Source organism: Vanacampus margaritifer, chromosome 8, assembly GCF_051991255.1.
Source record: "Vanacampus margaritifer isolate UIUO_Vmar chromosome 8, RoL_Vmar_1.0, whole genome shotgun sequence".
Taxonomy (NCBI): domain Eukaryota; kingdom Metazoa; phylum Chordata; class Actinopteri; order Syngnathiformes; family Syngnathidae; genus Vanacampus; species Vanacampus margaritifer.
The window spans coordinates 19,058,497-19,084,212 of record NC_135439.1 but is presented as its reverse complement, the minus strand read 5'-3'; the positions used below and the strand labels follow the sequence as shown (position 1 = coordinate 19,084,212).

General features: G+C 41.0%; 1 protein-coding gene across 2 annotated transcripts in view; it reads left to right on the top strand.

Moving 5' to 3' along the window:
• cdh4 (cadherin 4, type 1, R-cadherin (retinal)) overlaps positions 1–25,716 on the top strand; it is a 217,395-nt gene that overhangs the window by 159,400 nt on the left and 32,279 nt on the right. For both annotated transcript variants that reach the window (XM_077574031.1, XM_077574030.1), the window contains exons 5-6: positions 3,197–3,352; positions 13,816–13,960. In XM_077574031.1, the coding sequence (XP_077430157.1) occupies positions 3,197–3,352; positions 13,816–13,960 (301 nt within the window). The remainder of the gene's footprint in view (positions 1–3,196; positions 3,353–13,815; positions 13,961–25,716) is intronic.

Genomic DNA, 25,716 nt, shown 5'->3' with positions numbered 1-25,716 from the left:
TAAGGCCTCCTTATTAAGATACACTAGTGAATGTGACATGTGATCTCAGGTGACAGCAGTGCGGAATGTTAAGCGGGCATGGCAGCAGAGGCCACGTGGCATGTCAGGAATATTACATCAACATGCCAACAACACAGCGACTGCTTTACGATTCCAGCAACACGCAATGACAAGCAACTGTGTAGACGGTCGTGGGGGGAGAAGAATTTTGAATTATTGAACTGAGCTTGTTCTCCACTTTGTGAACACATTGTGACTTGCAAAACACTTCACACTAAGCTGTCTCTTGGACTTTTGTAGGCACTAACCCGTTTTCCCCCATGGCTCTCTATATTAAAATGATCATTTGGATAAGGTGAAATTAAATTTTTTTAAAAAGAACTAAAACACTACAATTTTGCTGAAAATCAAAAATACAATAAACTCTTACCAAGAACTATTTATAACTAATTCCATTGCCAGTTATTGCATTAGCTAATGCTAAAGATTCTGAAGTATTCGGTTTAGGTGAACGGTATGGGATTTTTAATAGGTTTTAGGTGAATTAATGAGTACACATTCACACGCACGTACACATGCATACACACACCCGCACATGCATACTCACGCACATACAAAAAGAAAAAAGAAAAAGAGAAAAAAAGGAGGGAGAGCAATGATGATGACATGTCGAATCGGTAAGATTACTGAATGAACAATACTGAGCTCTCTCTCAAAAGAAAAAAAAAACAAAAGCTAATGCTAAAGGCGATGTTGGTTGACAGTTCAACAGCACTAAACATGTCAAAGCTCTGTACCGGCAGCTAATGGAAGCTGGCTGTGCCGTTTACCTTGCGCCAATCCCGCATTGTAATATTCGAAATATGCCACCAGAAAAGCTCAGCGTTCGTTGGGTCCGATTAGCAACCGCAGCGTTAGGCTGGTAGTGCTACATTTCCCATGATTCTTAGACACGAAAACAGAAAGTCGTTCTAGTTCCGGCATGAGGCAAACACGCCTGTTAGCAATTAGACTACTGTGTGACATATATATGAGCCAAACAATTGGCTTGCTGATTGGACAAAAAAAAGACTGGATGCTGGGACGGGACCTAGGATATAACAATGGGGCTTGCGAAATCCGCCGGGACTCTGGACACAAGAGCCAAAACGAGACTGTCACAGTTAAAAAGGGACGTCTGGTCATCCCACACTTCAATTTCAAAAGGAATAAAATTGTTCTCATTAATAATTCTGATTTAAGGCAGATAAACAGTGGGCACTGTGAAAAACAAATGCAGTAAAACAGAGCCATACAGAGATTGCTCTGTCAAGTGGAAGGGACTCAGTGAAATGATTGATAGACATATTGTACTTCAGATTCCACTTGGCCCTGGGTTCCCGTGCCGACAGGGAGGGAAAACTGCCACCTGTGAAAGGTTTGTAGCAAAGTTCTGCTCTGTGGCTGTGGGAAGACAACTGTGGAAATTAAAAGAGAGGGTATCATGTTCAAACAGATAGATGTTTTATGCAGAAGCCGCCGTCAAAGCTGAACGGATGAAGTCATTTCATTTTCATGCATGATCTGCAGACTCACAGACCGGGGAAATTGCATCGGAGAGGAAGAGAAAGATAGAGAGAAAAGATGATTCAAGCTTTCCCTTTTCTCCATTTCAATCTGTGGTTATTCCCTTGGAGTTGTAGCCAATGTGATAGGTCAGACGTAATTTAAGCAATCAAAGACAAACACACAAAATGAATTCAGAAAGGAGTAAATATGATGTTTGTCGAGCAAGAACCCAAAATGTTTTACCAACCAAAGGTAGTGGTTGCAATGGCACTGGTTCAGTCTATAATGGCTGGACTTTCTTGACTTCAAATTATAGTCGAAACCAGGAAATTGTGGAGATATTATGATTTCTTCTATTATTAGGATTTTCTCGAGGTCCCCTTGAGCAAGGCACCAAAAACCCCAAGCTAGTTTAAAGCGGCATCACAATTGTACTGCTTATCCCTTCAGATCCTTTTGCCTTCATGCCAATGAGAAACTACATTGTCATCTTTTATGTGTTTCTGAGATAATGAATTGGTAAACAACAGTACATAAACCTTTTCCATGTGATGAGGCCATGAATTAAAGGTTGTCTTTTAACTCAACGGAATTCAAAACAAAATAAGTTCTTTGCACTTTTAATTTATCACATGTATGCAGCTCTATTTTCACATTTACTTGGTTCACCGTTCAATGCATTTCAGACAATCCAGTCAATAAAAAGGGATGCGGAGGTGAAAATGTTCCATCAGTAACTGCACCTTAGCAATCCAAAACTTGTCACATTAATGACGGTGACTCAGATGTCTTTTTGGAACGTAATGAAAATCAATGCCACTGAAAGAAGTACTACAAATCCATCTTCTTTCGTCAGCAATGCGCTGAGCAAAAGTATTGATATCTTTTATTGTTGTAGCAAAAAATAAATGCTGGAAACTGAAAAGTGTTCAAAGGAAAGCTGCATTATGTGTTAATAACACCTACGGTGCACAGTGGGATGTTACTTTCAGTCAAAGATTGTTGTTCTTGACAACTATCAGTTTTCATCATCCTGGAGGGAAGATGTCCTTCTATAATCTCAAAGCTGAAAGTAAGTCGCTTTTATCCCTCAAGATTGCAAAGAAACGGTCACATTCAAACAGAAAGCAATACGTTGAAACAATGTCTTTTTCAAGACATTAGACTAACTTGAAAAATGGATTCTCAATTTACACCATTGCACATGTAGTAGTTCACATAGCCCTGCTACCCATTTTTGGGCACTTGCAAGACAAGGGCAAGCAAAATTCTCTCCTACCCTCCACATCCTGGTCACCACCTCTTCCAGCTCCTCAAATCGTGCACGCTAAAACCAGCAGACATTCAGTATAGCTTCATCCTTCTTCCCATCAATTTCCTAAACAGTTGACTCAAAATTTCAGCAAAGGACACCTTGACAGAGGTCACAATGCAGACTAGAATCACTACGACAATTATATACTATTGTTAATTTTTTTGCAGCAGGATTTGAACCATGACCCTCTTGTCATGAATCCTTATAAAGAGAATGCTGGGCCAGCTCTACTTTTGTTGACATAACCTACTTCACTAATGAGACAACACTTGGACCTGGCATATTACATTTTAAATAAAATGCTCTTATTTGATTTTCTTCTCTTCTCTTCAGATTCGCTCCGACCAGGACAAAGATGTTGGCATCCGCTACAGCATCACTGGGGCAGGTGCTGATCAGCCGCCCAGCGGTATTTACAACATTGACCCCATCAGCGGCAACATGTTTGTCACTCAACCCCTGGACAGAGAGGAGAGAGCCTCCTTCCATGTAAGACAATAAATAAATGATTGTGTGTCTTGTCTGCCAGATTGACGTTTCCACTCAAGCTGGTCTGGTTAGCTCACAATTATCTCCAATGGAAATGTGGCTCCACATTTCCTCGTCTTCTGTCGACATTTCATTCCATCATTGATGTCGCACATTCGAAGGACTTTGTGTTCCATCCCTCCATCCTCTCAGGGCTCTGATTGAAGGCCAATCTAACAATGAAAGCCAACATTTGATAACAATACACACTTCAGCTGTCATTTGGACCGCACAGGATGGCGAGAACAGAGAAATGTGGTGAAGCACTCAAAACTTTGTTCTTTCCCTCAGAGCTAATGAGCAGGTGACTATGCATACACACTTGTGTGTGCGCGTGTGTGTTCCTTTATAAGCAGGAGTGATTGATGAGTTGTATGTTGGTTTATGGCATAAGCAGGTCGAGGTTTCTCCACCCACTTATTCTGCCCTCGCTCTTGTTATTTCTCCTTTTCACCTTTGTGGACAGGACCACTGTTTAACCAAGGCACCCTGACACAGTGCTGCATGCTTACCTTGAGCAATCTGCACCTATGCCAGTGAAAGCTCAACAGTAGGACTGAAACGAGTCTTTGAGTAATTCGAGTACCTCGGTTAAAAAAAAAATATGCTTGAATCATTTTTTCTGCCTCAGGTACCCTCTTATTTTTGTGTACACTGTAAGGAACTAGCCAATCCAAACACAGTAGCAATTCATACTATGCATAACAATAACGTGCCAACTTCAAAATAAATCTTACCTATCAAATAATATATGGACATCAGTGCTTTGGCACACATATATTTTGAAATTGTTCTCTGCAGTGTGTAATGGCTGATTTGTCTTTCCGACTGTCTTTAGGGCGTTTTGCCGTCACAAACTGTAGCTATCAACGTCAACAACAAAACATTCTTCTGAAATCATGTTCATGTTAAAAAAAGACTTAATTACATTGATGTATTGTACCACGCCTGTTGCCAGGGTTAGGGTTCCTAGCAATAGTGATAGCGGCTAGCAGCGCTAGCAGATACCAGCGCTAGCAGATAGCAATGCTAGCAGATAACAGTGCTATCAGATAACAGTGCTATCAGATAGCAGCGCTAGCAGATAACAGCAGATAGCAGCGCTAGCGGACAGCAGCATTTGGTTCGTGAGAGCAGTCAGACTACTTATCAAAGGCGGTTTAATTAATGTACGGCTAGAGCACTTGTCTGGCGAGGGCTAACGGACGACTTTTTAAAGGCATTTATAGACATAAATGACTGTGCACTTTGATGCTGACAGTCAGAAACAGTTGCTTTTCCATCTGATCACTTTTTAACAAACCAAGCTTATTCAAATGCTTTTTTAGCCACCAAAATCGCTTCTGTGGTTCTGACGTCACTTCATCCACAGACCAAAATCTATGGTATGGTACTTTGTCTAAAATCCGGAATGTCCAAAATGTTGCTGGTTTGTCATTCCCTCGTCACACGTCCATCATCGTCAGTCTGTAGTGCCATTGTTTCAAATCGAACCAATCTGTAGTCGTCGGTTTTAACCACGCTTCAGTCAACACTTTTCACCACTATTTTAGGACCGGCAAACAGACATGGGCATTCCGTCAGTACTAACGGACTGTCAGTCAGTGACAGACTGACAGGTCTTTGATAACTTGACCCGGTTAGTGATGATTACACTGACTGACAAAAACCCACCTTTTGTCAGTGTTTCGTCTGTCATTTTCTCATTTTCTGTCATTGTTTCTTGTCATTCGTCAGCAATACGGGTGTCCATCACGGACTGACACAGTCCATCAGCACTGCCAGAATGCTCATGTCTGCTCAAGTCCCACTAATGTTTCTAAAAACGGCAATGGTGTGCTGCTAACCACAGTTTAACTAAGTTAAAAAATGTTGATCGTTAACTAAAAATTTAAACCAATTGGTATTTCATTATTAAATGGCAATGCTTTTTTGTTTAGTTTTTTGTATCCGAATACCCGATTATTCCATAGAATATTGGTAGAATATCCGAATACCAGTGGTGAGCATTCCATTACTAATGACGAACTCTCTATGTCAGTCCGTCACTGACGGATATCCCGTTTTTCTGATGAATGTCGAGAACCTTTTAAAAAATGACGGACTAAGCACTGACGGACATGGGTTTTCGTCAGTGTAAACGTCAAGTGTGTCACTGTTGGACGGCCATTTTGTTGACAATTGAAGAATAACTTACTGACCGAATGGCCACCTCTGTCTGTCGGTTCTAAAATAGTGGTGATGGAAGCATGGCTGAAGTAAAATGACAGACTAACTGTGACTGAGGGGTGCCCAGGGTGCTGTTAAATGACAGACCAGCAACTTTAAGTAAAATGCCCACCTCTGCCGAGTAACAAAATATTTGATAGCTGCAGTCCTACTGAACAGTAACCCTGCATGCAACCTGCTGGGTTCCTCAGTAAATACACCAATGAGATGGATTAAACCTCCTCTCCGGAACCCGTTGTAAACAGCTTTGTGCATGTGTGAATTAGATAGGCAGAACTCATGAGAACTGCTTTAATATCAGGCCATTGGTTAATATACACACATTACAGGTTTCAGTTTATATCGCCAAAGAGTGTGACATCTCCACTCAAGGTGCGCTGGAGAATCAGACCTGCGGTGCCTGCGTGCCTGTCGGCATGATAGATGGCCATGCTGCTGATAGAAGTAATGCAAACGCATGCGCCTGTCTCAGAGGAGGGATGGAATAAAGGGGAGTTGATCACTTCAGCGTCTCTGTCAACACACACACACACACCAATGCACACACACAGCTCAGTATGAACAAACACAAATCTTCTGAGGATTGTCTTCTTGATTGAATTGTCTTGTACTTGTGAGGGTGTTTTCGATTCCCTTTTAGATATGTGCCCTGTTACCTTATATGCTTTGGAAATGTGAACTAACACGTATGCATGTTTGGCTTCTCTTACACACATCCAGAATTGGGATCAATAACGGCGCCAGGTTATTAGTCCCTTGGAAAGAAGAGTCACATGGCATGTGTACAGTTCTTATAAGGCACTCTGTTCAGAAGAGAGTGTATTAGTTTTCAGGCTCTTCTAGTCGAAGGGGGCTCCTAATTAGACTTGTGTGGACCCATGCTGGTTGCGATGTGATGTATGATTTAGGGTTAGAGAATGTTGCAAGCGATTGGCCCAGGGGAAATTTGTCCCATCTCTCATTTTATTTCAACACGACAGGAAGTTCCAAGCACTGCTGAGCTCTTACGGGCCAAACTTTGCTTGTTAGTTCGCAGCTCGTGTGAAAAGAGAGAAGAGCCTGCTGTTTTTGACAGACTAGCACCAGGGGGAAGTGGGGGGAGTGGATCATAGTCTGTGCTTTAGCTTTGTCAGGCAAAGCTCCTGTGACTCAGCAAAGCAATTGAGCAAATGACATTTAGTTTTTCATGCTTGGTTGTGTTGTGCGAACACACAGATTTCAGTGGGCCTCATTCACAGACGGCATACCAATAGATAAGTTATACTTGTGGAATTTTCAAGAATGTGTTATTTCATCAATGTATGTATTATACAGTATATAACTTAATGTCATTCCAAAACATTCTTGAGCACATGTGAGTGACATTTTAAAACATTCCTCCTTGTGTTTTCTTTAATTTCACTGTAGTCTAGTGTAATGTTACAGAATTTACAAGGGCCCGACCAATTAATCATCGGTCGTTTCGATTTTGACCTTAAATGTACTCACCTAACCAATTACAGCATTTGTTACGCTGGTCTCGGTACACATAAATCTATACCAAAACTTTGTATCACTAAATGCCAAATGTCCTTGGGGGCGGCATGGCTCAGTGGTAAAGTCGTCATCTTGCAACCCTAAAGTTGTGGGTTTGATCCCAGGCCAGTGTGACAAATTTAAAGTATCCTTCAGCAATGCATTGAACCCCCAGTTGCTCATGAGGCTGCGTCGTCAGTAGGGGAATGAGTAGTCCAAATGTAAAGCACTTTTAGGGTCTTAAGGCAAGGTGGAAAAGCACTAGATAAATCAAGTACCATTTACTAGTACTATAAGGTCATTCTACGGACCTGATATTCCAAGTAAATCCTAATTATTACAAGCAATGCAAGTACTGAAAAGAATTTACCTGATGTCACTAATTTACAACCGAAGGTCAGAGTAGTAATAAGAATAAAATGAAAGCATAGTGTGAGATCAATCAAACATAAATGTGTTAAATATGATGCACATTCAACTACAGTGGAACCTCGGAGTTCGAACGTCTCGGAACTTTTACAAATCGGACATCGACCCAAATATCTGAGTGAAAAATGCCTTGGAGTTTGACCTCATTCTCGGAGTTTGAACACACAAGCAAAGCCAAAAATACCTTGAACGGGTAGCCAAGTGAAGCCGAGCGATGCCGAATGCTCACGTCGCAATTGTTGAGAGGGAGCGCTGCTCATTTCTAGTCAGAGCGGGTGAGTACTCCCGGAGGTGCTCCGTACATTCGCGAGTGCATTTTGATTTTTTTAAGACAATTTTCTTCGACATGGGCCCACAGAAAGACAGCATGAAGTGCAAATGGCAGCCAAAAAAAACGTACAGTGCTACAAACCACAGTGGATTTAGGAAAGACATTATCGCAGCACTGTAACTACGGTGACTACTTGGCACAATGGCACAAGGATCCCCCTTAGCTGTTCAACAATGTGCCTGACGCTAAACAGCGCACAAGGACCCCTTAGTAGTCAAACTATATGCCCAATGTAAAATACACTAACTCAGCACTGATATGATATGGATCAATGTCCTTATAACTTCAATAATTGCATGCATTGCACCACACAATACATTCTGGGAGCTGAAAAGGAAAATTATGTTGTTGTATGTTGTTGAACAATATACTTATAGTTGGCACCCGTCAGTCTGCAAATAGCGAAAATACGTGTATAATTGAAACACACTGAAATGCATTGAGGGGAAAAAATATTTTATGTATTATTTATTTATTTTTTAATTATGCAGCCGATTAATTGGTAATCTGTACAAGAAATATATATATATGACAAACATCCTTAATGGAATTGGGCCCAAAAAAATAATAATCCATATCAGTCGAGCCATAGCATCCTCTGCAATTTTTAAATCCTGTCTTAAAACATATCTTCATACTTAGTATTTTGGCATGGTTTAGTCCGTGACTGTTTTATCATTGTCCTTTTGTGCTTTATTATCATTCTTAAGTGTTTTATTCTTTTTTTCTTGTACCTGATTTTATTGTGAATTGTTTTAATTGTATGTGATTTTTCTTTTTAAGTGTATTAGAACCATGTTCCATGGTGATTTTGCACTTTGAATAAACTGATTGAAACTGGTAACACAAACATGCATTTGAGAAGGATTAATGACTTTATAACTTCTTATGCAATGTGCCACACAATGCATTCAGGGATCGAAAAGGAATGTTTTTTTTTGTTTGGTTTTTTAACAGTATAGTTACAATTGACTCCCATAATTGGGAATCAGTATTTTTTTTTCACCCAGAAACCAGCATTGGCCTAAAAAATACATTGGTCGGGCACTAGAATTTAAATTAATTACATGAAGACTCAAAATTGCCAGAAGGTGTAAATGTAAGTGTAAATGATTAAGCGTGTGGACTATAAGTGAGTTTCAGGACAACGTGTTCTCATGAAAATTTAACAGGAATTTTAATATAAAGTCTAGCACTATATTATGCTCACAGCTGGAACTTTGATGAACATCATGTGCATATGCACACCTTTTAAGAACATAGTGTGTTTGTGGACTATGTATAGCAGCCCATAAATTATTGTGTTTGTCAATAATTACGTCTTGTCGTTTTGTTGTTGTTTTTTTAATAAAAGGTTGCTCAGCCCTCAATGTACATGTATGTATTTAATCCAGAGTTTTGGTCATAGCTTTATTAAACAGTAAGACTACCACAGGTGGCAGCCCTATAAAGGTGTGTATATTTCGCTCCTTCGAATACCGAAGGCCCAGCATTATACGTTAGACCAGCAGAAATCAGAGAAAAACAGTCAAAGTTGTGTGTAAATACGATATGAGTAGGGTTCTGTGTTACTTCAAAAGGCAAATGGGAAAATACAAGCCCATATGTGCATGGTCCACATACACCAAAACTGTAATTTCACGCATACTTCAGCAAACCCCACAGTCGCATACATTCCTCCAGGCCCATAGATCACATTTACATTTTTTCCACCAGACATAGCGACACACACATACTGTACCATCTGCAGGGCATATTCAAAGGAAGACACACACACACACACAAAGGACCGAAGCATGCAAGCTGAATAACACATTTAAATCCACAAGCAACGCGCCCTACGAAAACAGAGTCATAAATGAATGCAAACAAAAACGTGGCTTCGTTATCACACTTGCTTCCACACGAGCAATCCCACTTAGTCAATTCACGCATCTTTCCGTGTGCCAAATTCACTGCTGAGAAAACAGATTGAGCTGTTCTGTTTGTTGTCGTTGTTGCTGTGGTTCAGCCAATGGGAAAATTACATTTTGAGGGTCATTAAGTGGCTCAGGAAGGCTCTTTTCAATGGACGCGGGTCTCCCAGGCTGTATCAGCACTCTGCCGATATGTCTAACTGTATTTGCTTTGCTAGACGTTTTACTTCATTCTGATTGGCAGACACTAAATTGACGTGGTTGCCATTCAAACAAACAGGGCTTTAAATAATCTTCTTTAATAACTCCATGGATGAATGATTTGAGCTTCTAGTGTATATTACCCCAGGCTCCCACTGCACTTCTTCTGAAAATCTAACTATTGGATTGGTCAGCTGGTCTCTCGGTGCAATTGACAAAAAATTTTCGACAGGAAGATCTGGCAGAGATGAGCCAGCTTGCCCCGACGAGCAGCTGAGTACACCTTGAATTCCTGGAACAAAATAGAAGATGGTGTGCCCATATATTCTAACCATCGAGAACATGGACGACATTTGCATTATTGGAATTCTGTTATTTGGAGTTTCCTGATTTATCAGCTCTATTGGAAGTGAATAAGCTGACGGTCTTTTGGATAGTGTGGTGTGAGCGATCAACACTCAGAGTCAGGTGATGAGTGAATTCAATCGCAGACTGGATGCGACTCTTGAGCCACTGCACAAATTGGCGAACAACATGCAGACATTGCCGAATCCTTTTGAAGAATTCCAAACTTGGCTAATTGATGCCCATGGAAAGTCACAGGCAAGATTCAAGGCTGACCGAAATCAAAACAACTGTTTTGTGGACTTTCACCTGGAAGTGATGCTGGCAGAAGCATTTCCCTTCCCCACTTCTTTCTCCTGTGGACTGTGTTCCTGATTAAGCCATTTAGACTGTCTCCATGGCAATGAGACGATATGCTTTGCCATACCAAGGGACGTTCCGCAGACATACGCTATAAACATTCATGATAATACATTGCATGCACTACCCTATTATCACTGCCTTCCGTTTGCTCTCCTTAATCTTCCTCCTCCCTGTGACGGCACAGTTGTGTTGCAGATATGCTTGCCTTGATTAGGCCGGTCAGTGTGTCCAAGTTATCACCCCCAACCCCCTCTCCCCTCTCCTACATGTGTAAGTCTTCGAAATTTGTTGAATTTCTGTAATTGACTAATATATATTTCACCAGACAGTTTATTTATTGTAAAAAAAAAATGTTTATGTTTAAACATGTTTATTCTTCATTATTCTTTATAATCATCTACAATTTAAGCCAAACATCTATCATGGAAAGCTTTCTACAATATCCACACCAGATAATATTTTCAATTTAAATCAGTTATGAGGCTAACAATTAGCCATCTGATCAAAACAAGCTAGCTAGCCACACAAGTAAAAGGGAAATTATAATCAAATATAATTTGTTGGAGAAAAAAATTTTGTTAATTATTTTTTCAGGTCATACCATATGATGTCCAAATATGACCACTACATAACAGTTGCTAAAAGGGTAACAGTTTACATAGGCTATTTGTGACTTAGTACAAACCTGATAGCTGCTCCCATGGATTTTTGACTGTCTTATGGATGAAACACAAACTCCTGTCTTTCAATGTATTTTGAAATAAAAATCCATAATTGGTTATATATTTTTGGTCGCACCACGATAATTCATAAAATGGGCATCATCAGACAAACTTGTCCGTCAATGACCCATCTATGTCAGCATTGTGTTGCTATGTTTGTTTTTTCTTAGGTGCATACTATGCTCCCCTTTAAAGCTGCACAAACTGGGCCTGTTTTTTCCCCCCTTCCCTGCTACTAAGAAACACAGAGCGCTAACTTGCGAACCACCAGGTTTCCCATCCTGTTTCCCTCTGTTTGTCATTGTTGTTTTTCGCGTTTTTCCAGATGGGTTGTGAATGTGAAAAAAATTTCTTGTGTGTTTTTACAATAAATCTGACTCTGATACAGTGAGGAAAATAAGTATTTCACCCCCTGGTGATTTTGTGAGTTTGACCCTTTACAAAGAAAGGAACGGTCTATAATTTTCATGGTAGGTTCATCTTAACAGTGAGAGACAGAATATTAAAAAAAATCCCAGGAAATCACATTATATTAATTTTAAACATTTATTTGTCTTTTATTGAGGAAAATAAGTATTTCACCCCCTAGCAAAACATGACTCAGTACTTGGTGGAGAAACCCTTGTTGGCAAGCACAGCGGTCAGACGTTTCTTGTAGTTGGTCACCAAGTTTGCGCAGATCCCAGGAGGGATTGTGGCCCACTCCTCTTTGCAGATCCTCTCCAAATCCTGAAGATTTCGAGGCTGTTGCTTGGCAACTCGAAGCTTCAGCTCCCTCCACAAGTTCTCTATAGGATTAAGGTCTGGAGACTGACTAGGCCACTCCATAACCTTAATGTGCTTCTTCTTGAGCCACTCCTTTGTTGCCTTTGCTGTATGTTTTGGGTCATTGTCATGCTGAAACACCCATCCACGACCCATTTTCAATATCCTGGCTGAGGGAAGGAGGTTCTCACCCAAGATTTCCCGGTACATGGCCCCATTCATCCTCCCCTCGATCCGGTGAAGTCGTCCTGTACCCTTAGCAGAGAAACAGCCCCAAAACATAATGTTTCCACCACCATGCTTGACGGTGGGGATGGTGTTCTTGGGGTCAAAGTCAGCTTTTTTCGCCCTCCAAACACGGCGAGTCGAGTTGATGCCAAAGAGCTCGATTTTAGTCTCATCTGACCACAGCACTTTCTCCCAAGCCTCCTCTGAATCATCCAGGTGCTCATTGGCAAACTTCAGACGGGCCTGTACATGTGCCTTCTTGAGCAGGGGGACCTTGCGGGCACTACAGGATTTCAATCCATTACGGCGTAGTGTGTTACCAATGGTCATCTTGGTGACTGTGGTTCCAGCTGCCTTGATATCATCAACAAGCTCCTGCCGTGTAGTTCTGGGTTGTTTCCTCACCTTTCTCATGATCCGGTTCACTCCACGAGGTGAGATCTTGCGTGGAGCACCAGACCGAGGGAGATTGATGGTCAATTGGTGTGTCTTCCATTTTCTAACTATCGCACCAACAGTTGACTCCTTTTCACCCAGCTGCTTGCTAATGGTCTTGTAGCCCATTCCAGCCTTGTGCAGGTCTATAATCTTGTCCCTGGGTCTGTGGGAGCCAGAATTCTTGCTGGTTGGTAGGGGGTGAAATACTTATTTTCCTCAATAAAAGACAAATAAATGTTTAAAATTAATATAATGTGATTTCCTGGGATTTTTTTTAATATTCTGTCTCTCACTGTTAAGATGAACCTACCATGAAAATTATAGACCGTTCCTTTCTTTGTAAAGGGTCAAACTCACAAAATCACCAGGGGGTGAAATACTTATTTTCCTCACTGTATATGTGGGCCGTATATCCTAGTTGGTTACAGAAGCTTCAATTCCTGTCAGATGTTGTTGATGGTGATTGGAGAGAAGTGAGTTTGTGAAAGCAGCAAAATAGATTAAAACAACTCATGTGAGTGGCAATTACCTTCAGTCAGATCTGTCCATGCAAAAACCCACCATCACCACCATGCCGTTTTAAGTTTACAGTATATCTTACATTTGCTTCCACAAGTAAATTCACCTCATGTCTGTTTTTACACTGATTGTTTCTCGTCCTCTTTTTCTATTCCTGATGTATAAACAAAAGCAAAAGTCAAAGATACCAGAAAGCAACAGCTCACTGATGGTTGTCGTTGCTGCTGTCGTCTGCCCAATTGACAGACAAGATTTTTAAAAAATAAAAATAAAATAAAAACATCAGCCAATTAAATGAGGCTGTCAATTAACAAGTCAAAGTTGGACTGAGAACTTGCTGTCAAAGTGTGTTGCATATTCTTGCTTTTCATTTTGTGTATTGAATGATAATGAAGGTGTCTTTGTTTGTATGCGCATTCACAGCTGCGAGCTCATGCAGTGGACATGAATGGCAACCAGGTGGAGAATCCAATTGATTTGTACATCTACGTGATTGACATGAACGACAACAGGCCTGAGTTTAAGAATCAGGTGTACAATGGCTCTGTGGCTGAAGGATCAAAGCCAGGTAAGACCACCGCAGGTGAATAGGGGGAATATACGTATTTAAATATGTTCGTACATATTTGCGTATTTGCAAGTCAAAAGTGTTGGCAGTTCCAATGTTTTATCATTTTCAGGCTGTCTATTTAGTTCATGCTGGGAACTTAAAAGTGCAGTTGTGTTTTTTTTATTCAGATTTGTGGTACCAGTTAACAGGAACAAATTACTCCGTAGATGGTGTAGTTACACCATCCATTAAAGTGTTCCAACGTGGCATTAACTGTTTGATGTAGAAAAACACATGTTTTGTGTTTGGCACAACATTTCCCTTTGTCCCAAATCAATTCATTTTAATTAAGAAACCAACCTTAAAATCCTACTCACAAAAACAAACTTGATTGATTAGGATTTTGATTTATATTATTTTCTGGTACATTTCACCACACTAATAATGGACTTATTAGTAAAGGCCAGTTAAGGTGAGACACAAGATTTGATAGATAAATAGACTTGATTTCACTGGCGACTCGTGATGACGGGGCATCCACCTGGGCAGCCCGCTCCTCCCTGTTGACAGAAACATTTCAAAATGTCTTTTGTTGGCAATACACCAGACACATCTCAGACACAGCATTGAACACCCCATAGTTAAAAAAAAAATCTATGGAGCATCCGTATAAAAGAAGGGGGCATACAGCATAACAGACAACAAATACTGTATATTGAAAGTAAGGCTTAAGTACACAATCCACTCCAAACAACCAGTCCGACTCAACTTCACGGTCGACAAACATTTTTTTAGGGGGGCATCATAATCATGCGCCTGCAGTGGCACACAGTTGTCAACAAGTGCAGTTTTCATCTGTCACATGTCTTGGTATTAAGGACGAAGACTGTACTACTACATGGATCTTCAGCTGAATAGTGGTGTTTAACTGGAAAATGTTGCCTTCCCAATGTGGGATGCTGATCCATAGTCCAGTAGTCCCGTAGAAGCAATCGCAACTTTAAAAAGGCTTTGACTTGTGCAACAAACCAACATTTTTTTTGTTTTGGGGTTTGTTTGCTTCATAAGACATTTCTTTAGCAATATATGTATCATTATCAAATTCTGTGGACCTTGGAGAGAAGCAGTTCTTCCCGGAGTATTAGGAAAGCGAGCTGCGGTCAGTGACAAGCTAAATACGAGAGCAGAATGTTTAAGTAGATTTCTTGTCTCGACTGGACGAACTCTTGTTCTAACAATCAGACCCTGAGGACCCATGTTTGTTTTTCACAGCGTTCAGTTATTGTTCTGTTGCAAAGTTTAATCTCAAGGGAATTTGTAAACAATATAGGAAGGCATGATGTGCGTCAGTGTGTGTGTGTGTGGGGGGGGGGGGGGGGGTTCGGTTCTTCTCACTGGAGCGTGGATCTATATACAGAGAACCTAATTAGAGAGAGCAACCAGACATCTCGCTGTCTTTTTTCATTTCATCGTCATGCTCACTGCTTAGTTCAAAGTGGGAAAGTAAAAAGGGCAATTGTGTTTCATTTCAATTCAGTTTTGACGAGAAAGTATTTTGTGATACAAATTAACAGGAGGTATTTTCTAGTTGCTCCTATCTGTTAAAATCAGGTGTTAACTGTTTGATGTAAAAGGAAACCCGATTTGCGTTGTTGCTTCTTGAATTGATTCATTTTAATGAAGAAGGTTAAAAAGATTGAAGAAATTAGATCAGCTGTGATTTAGTGCCTACCCTGATTTAGTGCCTACCCTGTCTTCCACACTAATAATGAACTCAGTTAAGGTTCGCTTCAGTTCAGTTGGTGTCCAGAACGCTGTACACTACAAAATTATATCATTAATAAGAGATTACAGTTAATCACATCATCATAAAATGATCATATTTGACACAAATGGGCAATGTTTCTTTTTATGCAAATACATTTCGGTCAACAGATTGACATAGTGTATGTCACTGTTTCTCAGCCCCAGTCCTCAAGTCCATGTCTCTCTCAACCAACAAACCTGAGGATCGTTATCAGGCTTCATGCAGAGCTTGCTGTTTAGCTGTTAGAGACATGGAAAACTGGCTGGACTTGAGGACTGTGGTTGAGAACCACTGGTGTATGTAAACTTTAAGGCCTAGATACACCAGTCCGACATCAACCAAATGTGACCCACGCCTACCCCCTGTGGCGTCGGCCCAGACGTCGGCACGTCGCATAGAAAAATGACATAAATACACACACATAAAAACAACAGTCGCCTCACTCACTTCGTTTTTGGACATTGTTCCTGTCAAGCAGTGTAAGAATGAATTTATATTACCTCATAGTTTCAATGTTTTGTTGGCATTAATAGTAAATAGTAAGCCATCAAACGTTAGCGTGGAAGGTTAGCTACCTGGAGCTATCGTTTGATCCAGCGCAGACATTTTTCGTAGTTGTTTGAGGGTTTAGGGAAGAGAATCAACCGGACAATGTCTAGCGGACACCTCCTTCCAGTCGATCAGGATAACGGTTATCACTCTTACACAACCCGTGACTACAGCGTTTAACGCACCACCGGGAGCCGGATTGCTTTGTTTGTCCGCAGCAAAACATGCGTGCTGACGCAGACATGACGTCTTGCGTCTTGATTGGTTTATCAGGTCATGTGGGCGAGTTTTACGGTAAAGTCAATTGCAGAGGTTGTCACGTTTTTGCTCACAACTGCCACCTCTGGCCTAAAGCGTAACTGCAGCCTCTGTGTCATGGCGCCACTCCACCCCTCGTCCCACTCCCACTCCTACCGCACTGTGTAGTGTTCACTCCAAAATGCTCTGAACTGAAGGGAAGATACAATATACAATATGTAACATTAACATTATAAAGTCTGCATGCACCTTTAAACAATAGTTGCTGTTCGACTGAAGTCCTCTTAGAGTCAGTTGTACACTTCGAAACAGTTCAAAAACAAATCAAAAAGATTGCCATCTATGTATGTGGACTAAGAATTCTGTGAAGCAGAACTGTCCAAAAATTTTGAACTGAATTGAGAATGACCCCTAAATTGATGTTGCAAAATTAAAGTGTATTAAACAATGAAGTTTTACAGTATATAGGCCTATTTACTACATGAATTTCAAACAAATATTATACTAAGGACTTAATGTACACAATAATTATAATTAATAGTCAAGTGTAGTCATTGTTTTCTATTAACATGAAAAGCCTACACGGATAAAAGAATGTCACTGAGCGGTGTAGGTTTGTGAGTTATTAGCGAATGTGAATTTTTCATCAGGGTGTGTTCATGGTCACAAAGACGTTGGCCAACGGTTTTAATGGTCTCAAGCAAGGTTGGTTTTTTTTTGTGGGCAAGTAATTTTTAACATGTTAAAAATTTGCAACGGACATCTTTGAGTAAACATCTTTGCGACTGTTTGCGACCTTGAGCGAACCCTGACGAAAGATCAACATTTGTTAACTTCGCAAACCTTCACGGCTCAGTGAGAAACGGGCCAAAGTCTTTAAAATGGCTTCCCAAACATTTTGGGGAATTTTGTTCAGAGCACAACTCTGACATTAATACTTAACCAAAGAAACGTTCCATGTAGTCTCAAACAGCTGCTCTCCCAATTGACACATCCTCAAATGAGTTCCCAGTTTACTTGAGCACACCATGTTTGTCTGAGAATGCCATTCCTTTTTTTGTTCTTGAAAGAAAATCAAAGCAAGTTTCCCTAACCTAGCTGTACTTGCATGTAAATATCTGGCAATACCTGCGTCCTCTGCACCTGTTGAGAGGTTGTTTACTAGTTTAGTGTTGTAGGCAAGATATTCAGTCCAGATCGATGACGAAGCAGTTGACCGTTAGATGCAACAACTTTACCCTGTGAAGTACTTTAATAAATGATTACTGCCAAAAACTATATTTATATTACTATATTTCCATTTTAAAATGTTCCTTCTCACTGATATGTAATGAGAATGAGTTTCTCTGAATGATTCTGTTGTGACTCCAGCACCAAGAACATACATACAACAATACATTCCTATGTTTTCATTTTAGTCCAACATTCATTGGGTTCATTCTTGGCGCATGTGCTAATTCTCCACAACGTTTAAAATCAATTATTTCTGTAATGCTCTGTTCTTCAAGCCTTGCCAAGTAAAGGAGAGCATACACACGTATAGCAGAATCCCTGGGTTCTGCATCTGCAGACACCCTTATCAAAGGTTCAGTGAAGCACTGCAGCACATCTCCCAAGGTAATGTAGCATGAAAGCCACCAAAGAGATCTACAGGGAAGCATTACCGTCACCAGATGTTACACTGTGAAGGAAGCAAACCATCAGCAGAGATCCATTTGAGCCGGCTCGTTTTGTCACCTTGTATCATATCACCACAACACTACCAAACCTGTGCGCGTGGCTCCAAAATACTTTTTTTTAACCTGCCAGACTGATCGATTTCTGTGCCCATCTGTGCGTTTATGGTCCACTTCACATGAATTCACTTTTTTTTCCAACATTGTAGACAATTAATACATACCAAATGCACTATATGGGCTTGCTATTTCTCCAAATTAAAGGTCATTGTTTTTAAATACAAAATGTGTTTGAGGTCCAATGTTATGACATAGAAATCATATAGCTTGTTGTTTTTCTCTGAGAAATAATTGCATTAATAACTTTAGGAAAGATATGTCAAATGAAACATACATAAACATAAAGTAAAGCCAAACATCAAAACTCGCTGTAGTTTACTTAAGTACAGTGATTTCAGTGTTTTGTTTACTAAATGATTAAAAATGTTTTAAAATTACGGCCAAAAACAAATGGAGACTCAAAACAACTGAATTGTTTCCCAAAAAAAAGCGGACACTTGTCCCAGCCTTGAAATTTTGGTACCAGTCGCAGTTACAAAGAGTGCTTCACCTCCTAGTAGTCACTCAATGCCAAACGGACATTTTCATGAATTTATAAAACCCCGGACGCCCGAACAGAATGTAAGAAGTCTGTCCTCCCAAATGATCTACCAAAAGAGGATGTTTGGTCCACATACCATGGTCTGTGTTTTGTTTTGGTTTATGATTCATGTTTTCCTTGTGTGTCTCCCTTTGTCAATGCCTTGTCAAGTTTTATCATGTCCTCCTGTGCTTGTCATCCCGGTCCCTGGTGTCACCCAATCAGCTCCCCAAACCACGTGTGTCTTGTTCAGGTGTCTCTTCTTGTCTCGTTACTATGTTTATTTAGGCCTCGTCCAGATGGAACCAAAGCTGGATTCGTTCCTCAAACAAATCTCGTATACACAGAAGCATTTCAAGACTTGCGTGTGTCCAAAAGAAGATGCTGAGGACGTTTAACGGGGTTGGGAGGGTTACTTTTAAAATGTAATCAATTACAGTTACAAGTTACCTGCTAAAAAATGTAGTTAGTAACGTAATCCAAGTAACATAATATTAAAGTAATGTAACTGGATTATTTTTGGATTACTCCAATATTGAGTATGCTCATGAAGACAAAATAAAAATAAATATCACCGCAATATATATTCTATACAATGTGCCCCTGCTATTTGCGGGTGATAGGGACCGGGGCCGCCTACAAATAGCAAAAATCCTTGTGTAATTAAAAAGCATGTAGGCGATTGATTGATTGATTGAAGGCCATATGGGACGGATGGATGGATGAATGGATGGATATTAATACACTAGTTTTAAATGTAGTTTTACTGAATATAGTCAAATATTTTGTAAATGTTATCAAATTGATTTGATGAACTAGTATGATTCAATTATCGTTTTAAGAAACTAACAGATGATAGATAGATAGATAGATAGATAGATAGATAGATAGATAGTCATCCAATGAGGATGACAATGTGTGACATCAACTGCAAAATGAACTTTTATCCCAGTCACAAGTTTAGCCGTGTATATGTTGTGTATGATGTTTAAATAGTGAATTGGTGAGAGGAAGATTTGTTTGGAAGGTGTAACTCACATTATGGTTGTAGGCTAGTGGGCTAGCTAGCAAGAAGCTACAGCGCGTAGCATGCTGCTGGACTCTTAGCTCAAACTTTCGCTCTGAGTAAGTTCCAGTGAATACCGGTCGTCATTTCCTCTTCCCGCCCGTGAAGCTTTTTCAAACTGCCCGCGTGTGGATGGCACGACTAGTCAGTTTGTTCGTTCCCACCTCCCCGACATGTAGCATCTCTCTCTCTCTCTCTCTCTCGCTCTTTTTCTCTCTCTCTCTTTGTTTCTCTATCTCTCGCACTCTTTTGCACTCTCTCTCATCGTAATTGTAATCCCATTTTTAATAAATGTACCTGTAATCTGATTACATGATTATTCCTATAACTGTAATGGAATAAATACAGTTACATGTTTTTTGCTATCTGATTACGTAACGGCGGTACATGTATTCCGTTACCCCCCAAGCCTAGTAATGTATATGCCAAGTCTGGAGTGACGCTGTAGCGCAGCCACAGGGAGTTAATGGAAAGCATAGAAGAAGAATCGGCGAAGAAGACGAGCTATTTAAAAATTTTAAATAAAAAAGTATCCTGCATATGGTGTCCAGACAGACGCGTACGGGGCGCGTTTTGAAATCATTCCACTCTGGAGCCCGATTTAAAAAATGATCAGTTTCAAGCTCCGAAACCGCGCCATCGGGTGGACGAACGGCCTGAACGGCAAGAAACTTGTGAGGATACGTTGAAACTGGCTTTCGTCTGCACGGGGCCTTAGTTCCCTGCTTTCTTTCAGTCCAAAAAGTGTTTGTCCATCAAAATGTAACCAGAAAGCTTAGCGTATATGATTTTTTTAATGATTGAAATTCAATATTCAGATTTTGGCATTTACTTGTATTTTGTGGCTGCAAAATATTAGACACACACACACTGTAATCTTCTCTGATGCGGTTGGAAGAACTGCTGTTTTGTAATCAGTTGTTACATACTGTATTACAAATCAAGAACTGATTGGAATGGAAAACAATTCAAACAATGGATTCAAAGCCTACAATAGTATGACTTTTTGCCAAAGTGATTTAACCTCATAAAAGTATGCAATCATGTAAATCCATCTTGACAGACGTCAAGTTAATTGAGGTATTCAACCAATCAGCGTCAGGATGTAGAGGCAGAACCTTAGGTTCGATTTTAGTTTCAATGAACCATAATCAAGGAAGTAACCAGAACTACAGTATATTTTTCTTAGCAAATTCTAGCTCTCTGCCATCTTTTTATATACATCCGACACTCAAGCATTCTCATCAAGTTTGAAGTAGGTTGTCTTTGGTGTTGTTGCCAAACCCGTCTACACTTGTGTCATCTGGGCATCAAGACTCTTTCAAAAATGCCCTGGTGGATTTAATCTGACCGATGCATTAATGTAGGAAAGGCTGTCAGTGACCTTATTTTATATTGGCTGCTTTTCCAAAGTTACTTTCCTTTTGTCCTCAGAGAGCAGTCGGCTCCATTAGAGACCGTATGAACTATATTGTGTCGCCTTATTGTTTCCCACAAGATTCACTGTTTCCGCCTTTTTGCCTAACTTCCTTTCCTCCTCAACCTCCACTTCCACCCCAATCTCCTCTACACTGATAAGAGTTATTGTACTCTCATGCCATCCATCTCTGCTCACTTTGTGGATTTCCACTGTACTTTTTTTCCTACCCTTCTTCACTTTTTTCTGCTTGGCAATTTCGTACCGTTCCATTCTGAATGTTGATATCCAGCCTTCTTCCTCTTATTTTCAAATCTAATTGGGAGGCAGAAGTTGATTCTGGCTTATAGATGGTGAAGCGGCTCATATAGCTCACGGATTATATCGGGTCACATGGACAAAATGACCAATAATATTTGCATTTGCCACCAGTAAAATGTTCAGCTCCAGTGATTTTGGTGAAAAAGCAATTAGGATTCGGTATTAGTATTCAAATTAAAGAGGAATTAAACAGGCTCAGAGATTAACCCTTTTGGGCATGGCGGTCATTTTTGGATATGAGATGGGACTACCATGGAGCCTTCTTATTATAATGAAAGGTATAAGGCCAAAATGTGAAGAGGATGATAATATTTTAAAGAAAATATAGGCCTTTTTTCCCACATATATTATTCTTTGAACCATCAACTTTTCCTTTCTGTATATAACAAACTCTGGTTTGTAACTCAATGATGTTTGAAATGGAATTCTTGGCCACAATTATGTTGTCACAGGAATTATTGTGCCATCAACCGCTAGTTATGGGGACAGCTGTATCTGCTCACTTGTCAGTGACTTTGACAGTCTTGACATAGACATTATGTAAAAATATTCATTGAAAATGCATTCCTATTTATCAGAAGTGGGCACTTTACAAAATTTTGTCAGCGACCTGGGCACCCTCCATTGATCGTCACTCAGTCATTTTTTCAAGCCGCACCAAACTGTAATCGTCACTCTCTCAATATATTTTAAACACGCTTCTGTCACCACTTTTAGAACCGAAATACAGAGGTGGGCATTCTGTCAGTCCGTTACTCGTCAACAAAACGGGTATCCGTCAGTGACGAACAGACGAACAGTCCGTCAGTACTAACGGAATGCTCACCTCTGAGATTTCCTCTCCAAAAGGAACTGTGTCACCTTCGAGGTCAAACACAATCCCTTTCAGGACTAGGGATGGGAATTGAAAAGATTGTTAAGAACCGACCCCCAGTGTTTCAATTCTTTGGCATCGTTTGCCGTTTTTGCTAACGATTCCCTTATCGGTTCCGTGTGGGACGATGACGTCACCATGCGCGTCTTGTGCGTCGAGCAGCAAACATGGCACCACGCTCGAAAGTTTGTTGACATCTTCCAAGAAAAGCTAAAAACAGGCCAACTTGCAATATTTGCAAATAGGATATTTCGTCTAATGGAGGAAACACTACCACTATGCAAGAGCATTTGAACACACAGCATGACTGTCTGTCGTGTTTGTGAGCGCTCCATAGTCCCGGTGGGATCAACACAGCAGCAACGCCCGCCAGCAATGCAAGCGTTCTCCTATCAACACTCCAGGTACGGGTAATAATATATTAGCGCCGGATTGCCTTTATGTAAAACGTGCCGTTAGCAACTGCTAATGTTAAAGCCTGTATCTCAATAAACATCGCCGGCTTGCAAGGGTAAACGCCGTGGCCCGCGAATGTTTTGCTGTTTTTTTCATCAGGGTTTGTTCAAGGTTGCAAAAGGTGCAAAGATGTACAGAACGAACCATAACTTAAAAGCAACACTTGCTACTTCCACAGGACCACACTGATTGCTCACGGTAGCCACATACCAGTCTACTGGCTGCGTCTGTTTAGACGAAGACAAGGAGGAGTTTTTGAGTGCTCATCTTAGTGTTAAAATGTTACTGGAGTTGGACATTATTGTCACAAAATAATCTAGGTTGTATTTTGTAAATTTCTACAGAAGACGATTTAATGGCACCCCATTGAGTCCTCGAATGTGGACCTTAAAACTTCACAGTTGGGTTTGTAGGGCCATGTTACTTTTAAACATGTCTCTGGTTTACAGATACAACTAAGACATAAAAAAGTGGACGCTAATATATGTTTATTCATCTTTTTTCCCAAAAAGAATCGATAAGAGAATTGATAAAGAATCGAATCGTTAAACGGAATCGGAATCGTAAAAATCTTTTCAATTCCCATCCCTGGTCAGCCTTGATTTTGGTGGGATTCTACAAGAAAATTACCATAGGAAAAAATAAGACCACCGATAAGGGTGGTGCCCGACAACTACTATGGCTACTACTAATAATAAATTGATTTCGTCAATTTTGTCTTAGCTTGTCGCTCAAACAAGTGCTTCTCAAAAAAAAAATTGTTACACCCCCACGAACAAGAAAATATGACTCCTTGTACACTATTACACATTATTCTAGTACGTCAAAAAAATATATAACATGTTCCCTGGGGTCACATGCACCGTGCTCCCTTTTTGAGAAGGACTGCCTTAAACAGAATGTTGGGACAAAGCCGTACAAAAGCCAAAAGTAAAAAGGAAATCAATGTAAATCATGGACCATAGAACATAAGTTGTTTTTACTTTTCAAATGCAGGGGAATGGATTTTTTTTGTTTCATCAAATTTATATAGCGCTTTTCTAGACACTCAAAGATGCTTTACAATGGAATTGAAACATTCATGCACTCACACATTCACACTATGGTGGCGGTAAGGTACTTAAGTAGCCACAGCTGCCCTGGGGCAGGCTGACGGAAGCGTGGCTGCCAGCATGCGCCTACGGCCGCTCCGACTACCACCAAACATTCGCACCTTGCATACATCAGTGTGATCAGCACTGGAGGCAATGTGTGAAGTGCCTTGCCCAAGGAGACAATGACACATAACTTGGGGAGAGCGGGGATCGAACAGCCGACCATCTGGTTACTGAATGACCGTCTCTACACCCTGAGCCACGGCCGCCACACGAAATTACACCAGGGGGCAGTAGTGAGGCACTGCCTCCCCTCCCAACACTGATCCATCCATCCATCCATTTACTGCCGCTTATCTGCGGGGGCAGCAGCTTAAAGAGGGAAACCCAGACTTACCTCTCCCCAGCCACTTCAACCAGCTCCTCCGGTGGGATCCCAAGGCGTTCCAAAGCCAGCTGAAAGACATAGACTCTTCAGTGTGTCCTGGGTCGTCCCTGGAGCCTCCCGCCGGTAGGACATGCCCGGAACACATCTCCGGGGAGGCATCCAGGAGGCATCCGAACCAGATGCCCGAGCCACTGCACCAATCTGGCTGTCGGTCTCTTGCTCTATCGTGAACAAGACCCCAAGATACTTGAACTTCTCCACTTGGGGCAGGATCTCTTCCCCGACCCGGAGAGCGAACTCCACCCTTTTCCGACTGAGGACCATGGTCTCGGATTTGGAGGTGCTGATCCTCATCCCAACCACTTCACACCCGGCTGTGAACCGCTCCAGTGAGAGCTGGCGATCACGGCTTGAAGAAGCCAACAGCACCACATCATCTGCAAAAAGCAGAGATGCAATGTTAAGGGCCACCAAACCGGACCACTCAACGACTCTGCTGCATCTAGAAATTCTGTCCATAAAAGTTATGAACAGAATCTGTGACAAAGGGCAGCCTTGGAGGAGTTCCTCACTGAGAACAAATTCGATTTACTGCTGGTAATGCGGACCAAACTCTGACACGTCTTGTGCAGGGACCGAACAGTCTGTATCAGGGGTCTCGGTACCCCGTACTCCCAAAGCACCACCCACAAGATTTCCCCTGTGATACATGTGAAGCCAATTTGCAATGTTTTCAACATGATCAAATTCTCCTTTTCAGTTTTTTTTTTCAATCAAATGCAGCATTTCCCTTGCTTACACTCTCACCTCCCTCAAGTATTTTTACTTTACCCCCCTCCAGCAAGCTTGTTATTTTATCTCAGCCGTAGCAACAACCTGCAAATGGCTGCCTGATGAAAAGCGACATTTTCCCAGAAACCTGCCAGAGCTCTCTCCTTGTTCCAGCACAAAGTGTCTCTAATTGCCTGGTCGAAGCGGAGCGTCCAGCTGACAAACACATGTTGATCAATAAACGCCCTTAGGAAGGCACAAACGCAGTTTCGCAGAAAGATGTGGGACGCACACATCCAGATCCAAAAACACCCCCCCCCCCTCCCCCTAAACCTATTCTAATGATACCATGATCAAACCAGCAGTACTGTAGACGTCATAGATGGACTTTGTAAAGATGGGAACTGTGTACTACCATTAAGGCTATAAACAAAAGACAAAAGAGCACAGTTTGAAA